The 12,460-nt window shown below is 37.1% G+C and overlaps 2 protein-coding genes across 6 annotated transcripts in view; both read right to left on the minus strand.

The window, feature by feature from the left end:
* The window catches only part of LOC107718165 (histone deacetylase complex subunit SAP130-A-like), a 22,988-nt gene extending 14,636 nt beyond the window's left edge, over positions 1-8,352 (minus strand). The window contains exons 1-3 of the mRNA XM_016525143.1: positions 8,170-8,352; positions 7,224-7,352; positions 8-225 (exon numbers count right to left, since the gene is read on the minus strand). Coding sequence (XP_016380629.1) covers positions 8-225; positions 7,224-7,329 — 324 coding nt within the window. The 5' untranslated portion in view covers positions 7,330-7,352; positions 8,170-8,352. The remainder of the gene's footprint in view (positions 1-7; positions 226-7,223; positions 7,353-8,169) is intronic.
* A 451-nt stretch (positions 8,353-8,803) lies between these two features.
* The window catches only part of LOC107718125 (protein ENL-like), a 13,102-nt gene continuing 9,445 nt past the window's right edge, over positions 8,804-12,460 (minus strand). For 2 of the 5 annotated variants that reach the window (XM_016525090.1, XM_016525093.1), the window contains 5 exons: positions 12,107-12,150; positions 11,830-11,929; positions 11,461-11,535; positions 11,199-11,270; positions 8,804-10,639 (listed from right to left, as the gene is read on the minus strand). In XM_016525090.1, coding sequence (XP_016380576.1) covers positions 10,511-10,639; positions 11,199-11,270; positions 11,461-11,535; positions 11,830-11,929; positions 12,107-12,150 — 420 coding nt within the window. In that variant the 3' untranslated portion in view covers positions 8,804-10,510. The remainder of the gene's footprint in view (positions 10,640-11,198; positions 11,271-11,460; positions 11,536-11,829; positions 11,930-12,106; positions 12,151-12,460) is intronic. The other 3 variants (XM_016525092.1, XM_016525088.1, XM_016525091.1) reach the window with 2 other exon arrangements.

Genomic DNA, 12,460 nt, shown 5'->3' on the forward strand with positions numbered 1-12,460 from the left:
GGAGGTGGGATGGTGCTGCTGACACAGAGACATGCATGCCTGGCTGGATGGGAAGGTGCTGAGGGAGAGGAGGGGGCAGAGGCTGAGCTGTTCCGTGGGGCGGGGGCTGAGTCTGGGGTTGGGGGTAGGGTCGTACCACTACCGTCTCCTGCTTGTCATCTCTGAACGCTATGGTTCCGCTGGACATCAGCTCACGTTGAGCATGATTTGAGTCTTCATGTCCTCCTTAAAGGAACCACATTAAGTCAGTTGATGGTGTAAACTGTTCAATGACATATAAACATATATGGAAGATAAATTCAAGACTGTCTGTTTATAATCATCTAAATGAGCACAACATTTCCAAAGCTTGTTGTCATCTACATTTGATATGCATTAACACCAGGGTTTTTAACCAGGTGTCTATTTCCAACTACACCACCTTTCAAAAGTTTGGGGTGTGTAAGGACATTTTTTTTTTTAATTAATACTTATATTTAGCAAGGATGCATTAAGTAGATCAAAAGTGACAGCAAAGACATTAATAATGTTATAAAGGATTTCAATTTCAAATAAATGCTGTTCTTTTGAACTTTATTTATCAAAGTATTCTAGTTCCCACAGAAACATTAAGCAGCACTGACATTGATAATAATAAGAAATGTTTCTTAAGCACCAAATTTTAATACACATTTTAAATGTTAATAATATATTTTAATTTTGTAACTGTATTTTTGATCAAATAAATGCAGCCTTGGTGGGGATAAGAGTTATCTTTCTAAAACATTTTTAAAAATCCTACTGACCCTAAACATTGAACAATACTGTTGTAACAGATCCAGTAAGCCAGGGTTCGGCAAGTAAGTTTGGCATTGTGCCAACAAAATTTTTGCCACTAGATGGCGGGCCAGAATATAGTCAAAGGATAATTTAAGAAATTAATTTATGAAAAATGCAACTAGAATTGCCTGTGACAGACTGTTACAGTGTCTTTTATAACTGGCAGTGAGCTGTTACTCTGTGTTAAAGGGGTCATATGATGCGATTTCAATTTTTCCTTTCTCTTTGGAGTGTTACAAGCTCTTGGTGCATAAAGAAGATCTGTAAAGTTGCAAAGACTAAAGTCTCAAATCCAAAACCACATGATAAGCTAATAACATGGTTGTCAGCATTAAATGGGTCATATGACGTTGCTAAAAAGAACATTATTTTGTGTCGGCGCGACGACACAAAACCAATAAAACCCATTACAAAAGAGGCATTTGTTGCATCCAGTGGGGACATAATTACTGATTATAATGCTAAACTTGTACTGTCTTTTTACGCGTTGCGTGGCATCTCGCGGCGCGTAAACATAAAACCATGTTGTGATTGGAGAAACGACAAACAACAAGTGTTACTCTACACTGCTCAAAACTCGTGTTTGAATCGCACTCCAAAGAGAAAGGAAAACGTGAAATCACATCATATGACCCCTTTAAAAAGGCATAATTGCTGCTTTTCGCGGTGCAAATTTTGTTTGTGATGAAAATACAGTACGTTTTCGTCAGTTATTTTACCTACGGATCGATGCATTTCTTACAGATTTCTGCTAATTCGAAATCGGATACAGATGAAGTAACACTGTAAGATTACATTTGTTTGAATGCATTATTGAGAATATGTGTTGTACCTGTTATTAGTAGTAAATCTCCAGCACGTGCTTTCAGATGGAGCGGCATTTACTACACAGAGCCGTATAGTGTATGCCGGAAAGTAGCACTCGACGATAAAGCGCGACAATAAGCACAACTCTGCCTCTTTTTGTTAAATGTCAGTTTTAATGAACAATAATAGCCATTATAAAATTATAAGTATAAGAGGCTTATATTAGAGGAAATAAAGACAAAAGCAAACAATTCAGTCAAACGTAGGCCTATGCTACAAAGTAAGCACTATACTACAGTAAAGTTCAAAATAAATATATAAAGTTAAACATAACTTTGTGCTCAGCCAAAACGATATGACCTGGAACAAATAATAGATTCATGAGACCACGAATGCCTGTTAAATATAGCCTACTCTAAACTAATTGTATCTCATGTTTAATCACTACAGAGACATCAGAGCCAGCGGCAAATGTCGGAAGGACTAGCCGAGCTAAGAATTCTAGTCAACCAATTAACGTTCTGTGATGAGTTTATCTCCACCCTTTTGGTACCCTTTGCTGTGCTAGGTACCCCAACGGAAGGGTACCAAAAAAGTGGTACGGTTTGCTATTTTGGTACCATTCACAACTTCTAACAGTGGAAACGTAAATAATTGCGTACCGTACTGTACCGCTCAGTGGAAACGAGCCATAAGAGACCTTTTTAATATGTTTTTTAAAATTTACGTTTTAAAACCTCGATCATTAAGCACCAGATAATAACTAGCGAATCTATCCCAGTACGTAAAAGAGCATATTTCTTTCCAGTCAATAAGCAGAACTTCATTGATGCAGAAGTCAAAGCCATGCTGATTAAAACTATAATACAGCCATTTACATCCCATGGGCTGCTCCAGTAGTGCTAGTGCCCAAGAATGATGGAGGAATGCATTTCTGTATCGAGCACTGAATGCTAAAACTCCATTGGATGGCTTTCCCATGCCTCAGATACAAGATATCTTAAAGTCTGTCTATGGAGCTACAGTATTCAGTACCGAAAAACCTTAGGAGTGGATACTGACAAGTGGCAATGGACAAGAGTAGTACCCAGAAGACTACTTTTGTTACCAAGTACAACCAGTATGAGTTTGTTTGTCTACCATTTGGGTTGAAAATGCTGGAGCAACATTCCGAAGTCTGATGAATAAAGTTCTGCAAGATCTTATAGTCAAATGCTGTTTTGTGTACATAGACGGCATTGTCGTATACTCCAGAGAGATCCAGCAACACTTCTAGGATCAAAAGAAGGTGTTTGCTGCATTGAAATCAGCTGGCCTAACACTTAACCTTAAGAAGTGTAAATTGGTGTAGCATCTGGACCAATCAAACACACAATTTTTCATTTGATTTAACAAATCAGTTATTCATTAGATTAACAAATCGTCACAGACCCCTCACCCAATAAACTGGGTGCCAGGATGTCTGGAAACGACACCAGGCCCCCCCTGGTCCCCATGGCAACTAATGCTGATATCACTGGTTTTATGGCCCAAAGGAATGTGAGTAGCGAAAATCACTACCTTTTCCATAGGAAGAGACACAATGCACAGTAGAAATGGACTCTTCTCTAATTAATCCATAGGAAAACCTTTCTTTGAATGAACACACATATCCTTCAGGTCATTGTGTATGTTGTCTTTGATATTTTATACTGTTTTATACAGGCTTATGATAGAACCACTCGTTCATGTCATTTTTCCTATATGTAATCCTACCATGTTTAGTATCTATGAATTAGTCTTCTGATGATCTAAACGAGAGTGTATATTATATGTAGGTACATAGACAATATATTAGTGTCCTGAGAATATTCATATTTCCCCTTGAGCTGATTCGCTACATTGGTAAGAAAATCACTGACTTTTCTATAACACAATTTCAGAGGAAGGGACAATAGAAAAAATTATCACTCTATTCCATATATTAAGTAAAAAAACAGAATGTGCTGCTCCACTTCATGCACTTAAGAAGAAGGGTGCACCATGGAACTAGTCTGAAGAGTGCCAACATTCTTTAGAAGACTTGAAGGATGCCCTGAAGGCCCTGTTCTCATGCCCCCAGACTCAAGTAAACCATTCAAAGTACAGACTGATGCGAGTGACATCAGACTTGGGGCTGGGCTGACTCATGAGTCAGAGAGGGGAGAAGAAGTCATTGCCTATGCATCCCGGCTGCTTCAAAGAGAAGAAAAAATAATTTGCCATTTAAGAGAAAGAATGCCTTGCTGTGGTCTGGGCGGTCTGGGGAAAAGTGGCGACAATACCTGGAAGGGAGACTTTTTGAAGTCCTTACAGATTACGCCACACTCACTTGGGTTTACAACCATCCTCGCCCAACATCAAGACTTACTAGGTGGGCTATCAGACTCCAAGGTTTTGACTTTACTGCGAGGTACCGGAAAGGGAGATGTAATGTAGTGCCTGTTTCACTGTCCCTTGCAATGCTTGAATAAGAGGCACTGAGATGTGTTGCAGTATGCCAAGCAAAAGATGTGAATGGAGACTAACTGGGAAGAACATGGCCGACCAGAATGGTGATGAATCATTGCAGCATCTGTGGGATGAAGAGAAGTTTAACCCTATCGACCCCCAACGTATCCACTATGTTGTACAAAACAGCTTTCTGTTCAGATGTATTCCTGATGGTCAAAAGGGTCATACTTTGCAAGTGATCATCCCAAAGGATCTACGGCAGCAATTTCTCCAGTTTACACATGATAATCCTTTGAGCAGGCATCTTGGGCGCATGAAAACATTGCGTTGACTACTCAATGTCGTGTACCAATTGGCCAGAAATTCAGCACGATGTATTGGATTACTGCAAACAGTGCCAAGTCTGTCAGCAATACAATCCACGTATATCCAAACTAGTGTTGTCAAAAGACCCGGTACTTCGGTACCAAGTCGGTACTAAAAAAATTTAAACGTTACGGTACCAGGTTTTTTGAATTACCGGTGGTACCGAGTACCCGGTCAACCCGGTTCTTGATGCACTATCCGAAAGGTGCACAGATGTGGTAATTCCTGAGCAGCGTTTGTGAGCGCAGCTTATTTGATTACAGCCGTTACCGGGGAAACCTTGATCTCTACCACTCCAACAGCACCTCCTGCTGGCAGAGAATGAATTTGCATATATATGCCCCCACAAATAGAGTGCAAGTCTGTGGGAAACACCGCTTTTATACCGCTATTATGAATATTATTCAATATTTTAATTTGAATGTCGGATTGAAATGAACATCGCTGTTATTAGAGTAGTTAATCATTAGCCTAAGCGTGGCTAACGCTAATATAGTGAGCATTAGAATGAAGTTTCTTTATTAACTATTTAATGCTCCCATTTACTAATAACTTTTATTAGGTAAAAAAAAAAAAACAGGAGGACATGATGATATTTACTATTTTTACACACCAGAGGCTTTTAAATGAATTGTGAATCTAAAATATGCGTGTTAGAGAATGTACAAATGGTTAACATTGTTTGTGTCATATCAGTCAGAAAAGCAGTTCTGGGCTTTTTTTTTTTTTAGCTAACTTAGTTGTTATTCTTGGCTGAATAACTCTAGAAGGTGTTAAAAGCCCTTTAAAATTAAATATGTACACAGTTTGGATTAAATGAAAGTATAGTCAAATTTTTTAATTAGTTAGCATGTTTTTGTATTTTGCTTTGGTACCGAAATTGGTACAGAGAACCGTGGTTTTTCACTGGTATTGGTACAGAATACTGAAATTTTGGTACCGTGACAACACTAATCCAAACTTTCTGGAACCCTTCAATCTACTCCTGTAAAAGAACCTGGATATATATTGTTGGCACTGATCTTATGGGCCCAGTTTCCAAGGAGCATGAAGCTGAACAAGTATTTGCTGGTCACTGTGGATTACTGTAGCAAGTGGGTTTAGGTATTCCCTTCACGGTCAGCTAAGACACCTTTGATAACTAACATTCTTATCAAGGAGATCTTTACTTAATGGGGGGTACCCACATATTTGGTGTCAGACCGAGGACCACAATTTATGTCCAAACTTCTAAACGCTACCTGCAGACAACGGGGTGCAACTCAAAAACTCACCACTGCGTACCACCCGCAGACTAACCTGACGGAAAGGGTGAATAGAACTCTTAAGATCATTATTGCATCATATGTCAAGGACAATCACCCGAATCGGGACCAGTGGATCCAGTAAGATGTTACCTGACTTCTATGCTTAAAATAAGTGGTAATTTAACTCTCAGTCATATATATATATATATATACATATATATACTGTATATAAAGAACAAAAGCATTCAAGCTCAAGCAGAGCAAACGGAAAAAATAAAGCAGACCAGTACAGAACGTACATACACTCGAGTGGGCCTAGGTTTATCGTGTTTTTATTGTCTCACATCATGTTAATGTTGAGAAAAACAATAATATCCACATGAAAGTTGGCTCCTCAGTCTGATAACAGTAAGAATGCTCGCCGGCACAGATGTTCCAGAGACACAAAAATAACGGTGTGCTAAGCAAAGTTTCTTTCATCACTTTGTGTTTTCTGTTCTTAAACCTCAATATAATTTCGCTATCAGATAAGCTCTCTTCTCGGCTCACTCGGAGTACAGCTGCGCTTACCTGCAGTCATGAATGCAGTGATGGACAGCTGTCTTTCCTCAGTCGACTGACTGTTTGGATTTCATGTGATTTCTCATTGTGGTGGTGATATTATGATAACTCAGTTTCACCAATTCATTTGATCAAAAGTAATTCCATTTTGTAAGATCATTTTGAGTAATTCCAAACTTTGCGACATTCTGTGATCAAATACAATCAACTTGATAACACACTCCACAGCGCCACCCAGTGCTTTTAGTAATAACTGACTTTTAGTTTGAGTGCTTAGGACTGATCATGGATTCCCTGCATTTATGGCCAGCAAAGCAACACATGGTAAAATTTGAATTGTGTTTTTATTTTTCTAATAATAATTACAGATAGAATATTTGTGCACACCCCTAATCATTATCAGAGGTTTTATAGTGGGAATTTTACTTTGCTTGCTAGTTTGTTTTGTTTTGTCCTAAGGGTTTTTGTATCCACTTAATTTTTGAAGGCATCTCAACTGGTCAAAGTTTCTGATTTGTTATTCACTTTAACTTTGAAATTTCTTCTAAACATCTTTACGGACTACCATTTTGGATGATCTTGGATTTTATCCTTTTAACACCTGCAATGCTGTGATGAACCTTTGACATTTGTGGTAACTCAGGACTTTAATGTTGGTAGGACTTTTAAAAGGTTTTGCCTCCAAGTATGAAAAGATTGATAACACTGCTAAATGAAATATGGTCCAGACGTTTGTGATGCTTGAATTTGAAGTTGTATGCTCTTCTAAAAAGGGTATTAAAATATGTTATTCAATGGTGACTGAGCCCCCTTCATTTTCTTTATGTGACTTTTGATATTGGCAACTGTTACAGTGTATATAACTCAAATTTACTTATGATCTATTAAGCATTCACTAACATTACAGTGTAGTTCTTTATATTAGTCTGTATTAGTCAATGTGTCTTAAACCTGTGTTCTTCTGACTTCCTGTTAGTCCTGTAGTGTTGCTGCCTGGTGTTTGTGCTTGTCCCAGGCCAGATGGGAGTCCTGGATGTGGATACTGCTGAGAACTCATCTTCACGACCTCTCAAGTTATTCCTGAAAAATCAGAGGGTAAAAAGGACATAATGCAGCATGCAATAGAGAATGAATGCGTTTAAGAATAGAAATAAATGTGCTTAATTTAAACAAAAGACTACATCACATTGGCTGCAGGTTATTACTAGATATCTGAAATGCTCACAATAGAGAAATGGTGTACCAAACCAGTCAGTATCTTGTGTTCAGTTACCTTTCATGCAGTATGTTATAAACCCAAAAACAATTAACTATTAAGTTAAATAAAGCACAAAATAACCCGAAGTGAAGGTATTTTTTATAGGTAACGTTATATTCACAAATATAAAATAGCAATGTCCTTCTCTCAACAGTGTCATCTCAGTGAAATACGTTTACTAGGGTTAAATAACCTTTAATTTAACGACAAATACGAAATCAACATCACCTGATAGCAAAGTAAACGCATTTAAACTGGCTGTATTATTTCTGAACGCTGCTGATTGTAACATTGACGATTGTCAGGACACCAAATCGAGCAGCTTTTGTTCCTGGATGGGCTCGTGAGTTTAGGGTTCATCATGTAGATGTTAAACCACACGTGTAGTCTCATTTAAAATACAGACTAGTAAATACCCATAAACCTTTCTTTTATATGATAAAAGAATTAGTTTTATGAATCAAAACAGTCGCGGCTGCTAGTAGCCCAAAGATCTTATCAGTCATTTCAACGAGAAATTATCATTTCTCTCAGATACTCATTAACGGTCGTAATTCTGAAACTGTAGGAATGTGAATGCGACGAAAACGTTATCCTAGCAGCGTCGTTGTGTTTACAAATGCAAAATCGCAGATTTACCGTAAACACGACGCCTGCACTCTCCATCCGTTTCGTATCCCGGCAAATAGACAATTAGCATAAATGGTAATCTAGCTGCAGTAAGTCACTTCCTGTCTCGAATTTCAAAATAAAAGTCATCAAATCCGGATTCCACTTTATTCGAGTCCGTGAACATGACAAGGCGCTGACATATTCCTGAGAAGAACTATCCACACGTGGCCTTCACGCAGTATATATCACACCACGCTACTTATAACAACCCTAAACATTTTCACGGTACACTCCTCCAATTTATGTCATAGTTATGTAGATGTTATTGGTCTGTATTTAGGTCATTCCAATAATTTGGTGCCTTTCTCCACTGCAAGTGATGGCATTTATATTATTAAATTTGAACCGGTTACAACCAGGGACACATTATCTATCGATTGAAAAGCAAAAATTATACACAAGTTTATACTATTTAAGTCTATTAGGCTATTATATGTTCATAACAGGCTTGAAAATGTGTCAGTCATGCTTAAAATGTTGCTATAAATAATGAGCTTGAGATGTATGACTTTTCCTTTCATCCCGAAAGGCAAGTAATTGTAGGCATGACATATAAAAAGTAAATTTATAAACACACATACTGATATAAACTAAACCGAGAACAAGCTTTAATGGTTCCACAATTTAAGCCTTCAGTGTATGGTGGTCTTTATAATACACATTGTTACATATTCACATAAATACTGTAAATGACCCCATTCCCCTTGATATGGATATGCTACTTTTTATAGTAGAGAAGCAAACACAGTGAAGAGACCTACTAGAAGTTTTCAGATTGCACCTCATGCTATAATGTTTTGTAATATGTGGATTTATTATGAGCATCTTCTGTATTTGCAATAGTCCTGAGGATAGCTGATAAATGTATAGGGTTGTGAGTGTTGTATGCATATTCCTGCAAGTGATTATTCAAGTGTTAATCATGCAAAAAACAGATCACTGCAATTTACCCATGATGTAACATACATCTGCCACAAACGTTTCACTGAAAACATTGTTTACTTTATAACCATACATTATTCAGAATCAAAAGGGTAACTGGCAATCGACAATGAAGAATAACATGTCAAGCAGGTATGCTTTTAAAAAAGCAGTGTCATCAGACAATACGTATCTGACACAAATACATTTTCACTTGTATAATACTTCAGGTGAACAGAAGACTCTTTTTCCAATTGCACCATTGGAATACAGACAAAAAAGTCCCCCCTTCAATCTGTGTGCATATTCTCTCAAGTGATCGAATAATCAATATGACTTCAATAGATGCATTTAAAAACATTGACAAAAATCTGTACATTTTTGCAAGTCAATATTATGTAAAAAAAGAAAATAATCATAAATATAGTTATCAGATCATTACAAAGCACTGAAGTGACCAGAAAAAGTGCACAGTTACTTAAATAAACTACAAAAAGAACTGTAAATGCGTAACAAATTGACTTCATGTTGCTGACCATCAAGTAACAGAATAATGCACAAGACCTTCTCAGATCACACATGCAGAATGGTTCTCTCGTAACGTGTTTTCTCCGGACAGGTATTAAACGGTGTTTAAAGGGCCTGGAATGTCAATTTCAGGCATATTAATGTTGACAGATCATTCGTGGTCATCCAAAAACCAACAAGAGACTCACAAACAATTATAATTAAAAACATGATATTTTAAAAAGGCACTACAAAGGCAGATAGCTTTTCCCCTTTAGTCGATCCGAGGGAGCATCTATCACCAAAGCTTGAGAGTATTACTTTATTCAACACATGGGGCTACAAAGCTATGCAGACACAAACAGTATGCTGATAAGGATTGATCTAGTTGGGCTCTTTCCACGCCACCAAGCTGTGCTGAGTGGTTGATGTACGTGGAGCAGAAGAGTGACAGGGTATAGAGGGGACACAGTCTTTCAGTCATCGCCCCTGCATAAAGGCCCGAGTGAAGGATCCTTTCCACCAGTGTTACAGCTTTGGTGCAAAACCAGTCTTGAAATGTACCTACTTGTAATACGGTATCTCTTCCACGGTTCCTATGCGAGATCCTGTCCATTTTGGACAGTATTGTGCCAACAGTTTGTTTTTTAGTGCAATGTGCAGTGCTGTTATTAGATAAACCCTGAATACCGCCCCTTTAAGCCCCTGGTTCTGTTGTTTGCTTATTTCTATTACAGTATAAAGTTTTTTTTTGTTTGCTCGTTTTGTTTTTGTTTGTTCCTGTGCATTTGTATGTTGCTTTCAATACCTTTCCCTCTGCCCCCAGTCAGTTTGAACAGTCTCACACTCTTGAAAATCACGGCCGAGCAGCTTCCTTGTGTCATGTGGATGTGGCTTCCAGGTAGCTCTGGAGTTTACGTACAGTTGACTCATCCAAGGAGAACAGGTCAAAGTCAAAGGTTGTATTGGTGATGTTGAAATGCCCAGTCTTCTCAATGAGGTTCACAATCTAAAAAAAAAACAACACAAATGCATATGTCAACCAAAAAGCAGCAAACATCACTCCTGAAAGCTGACAAAAGCGTCATGAACCACACACATATCAGATGTTCTACAGTGAGAGACACTACCTGAAATTCATAAGAATGCATTCAATTGATCTTAAGTGAAAGTAAAGACATTTACATTGCTTCAAAACCTTTCTATTTCAAACGAATGCCGTTATTTTAAACGTTCTACTCATCTGTGAATCCTGAAAAACAATTATCACGGTTTTCAACAAAAATATTATAATGATTCCTGAAGGATCATACTGAAGACTGGAGTAATGGTTTTTGCTTTGTCATCAAAAGAATAAATTACATTTTAAAATATATTAAAATAGAAAACAGATATTTTGAATTATAATAAAATTTCACAAGATTTCTATTTTTGCTGCGTTTCTGATCACATAAATGCAGCCTTGGTGAACATAAGGTAACAAACTTTTTTTTTTGTGCTAATTACAAACATTTCCCTAATTTAAGAATCACTTAAAATACACCCAAATAAAGAAAAGTTATTTTTACCTGCTGTAAAATGTTCCTCTCTCTCAAAGCCATCAGCCTGCGATGAAGGTCCACAAGCTCCTCTGTATAAGCCTGTAATCAGATCACTCATTTAAAACCTCCATTGTACAGTAGTCAATATTTAAAGTGAACCTAAAAGGTTCATCAAAGTTGTCCTAAGACAAGAATGCATTTTGATCCACTTCAAATGTTGACTAGTGTAGTTTTATGTGCAATAAAATTCTGTATTTTAGCCACGGATGAGTATGATTCAGTTATTTACCCTTCCTACCTTGTCGTATCCCCTCTTGAGCACCTTCTCACGGGTGCAAGAATCTGGGCTCTTTTTTCCTAACATCTGACAAAGGATACAAACTATTTAAAATCAAATTCAAATATAAACCTGATCCACTGTAAAAATGATTTTTTTTTTAGATTATTAGAACATATTTTACACAAAAATACTATTCCAGTCTTTCTTATTTAAAATTTTATTTTCAATTCCATGTGTTACTTGCCATTTCTTTGTAATTATTTGTGAAATTTACTAGCAATTTCCAAGTGAAAATTGTTTCAAAGTAAATCTTGCACCAATTTATTTTCAGTGTATAAACCGGTCCAAAGTTTCATTGCAATGCAATGCCAATCTTACCTTTAGGTTTGCTGAGCTGAGTTTGGGTAGAGGTGAGGGGGCTTCCTGGCTGGGAGGACGGGACTCCTCATTGACATCACTCTCACTGTCCATGCTTAAACTGGAAACATGAAAATGAACTTGTGAAGGGAATATAAACTGGATTCAGTACAACAAGACTATGGTAATATTAATGTGCAGAAATTTGTCTTGATTTTCATGTTTTTCTTTTTAAGAAAATTGAATTGAAATTCAAACAAGACCAAATTAGATCAAATACAAAGTCCTTGGCACAGACCGAGAGTCCTGGTTCGGTGGAGTCGCCTTCATGGGCGTCTCAACCTCAGAACTGCTGTCATCATCAAAAGAATAAATTACATTTTAAAATATATTAAAATAGAAAACAGATATTTTGAATTATAATAAAATTTCACAAGATTTCTATTTTTGCTGCGTTTCTGATCACATAAATGCAGCCTTGGTGAACATAAGAGAATTCTTTCAAAAACATAAAAAAAACTTTTGAACAGTAGTGTACGTTAATACTTTTTTAAGTCCTGAAAAAAGGATCTGATGAAGACATTGATCAATATTCAAATGGGATTTGGCATAATGCATGATAATGGCATTTTTCAGGTTTTGGATATATATA

This window comes from Sinocyclocheilus rhinocerous, unplaced genomic scaffold (assembly GCF_001515625.1).
Source record: "Sinocyclocheilus rhinocerous isolate Xijiao unplaced genomic scaffold, SAMN03320098_v1.1 scaffold480, whole genome shotgun sequence".
NCBI classification, from domain to species: Eukaryota; Metazoa; Chordata; class Actinopteri; order Cypriniformes; family Cyprinidae; genus Sinocyclocheilus; species Sinocyclocheilus rhinocerous.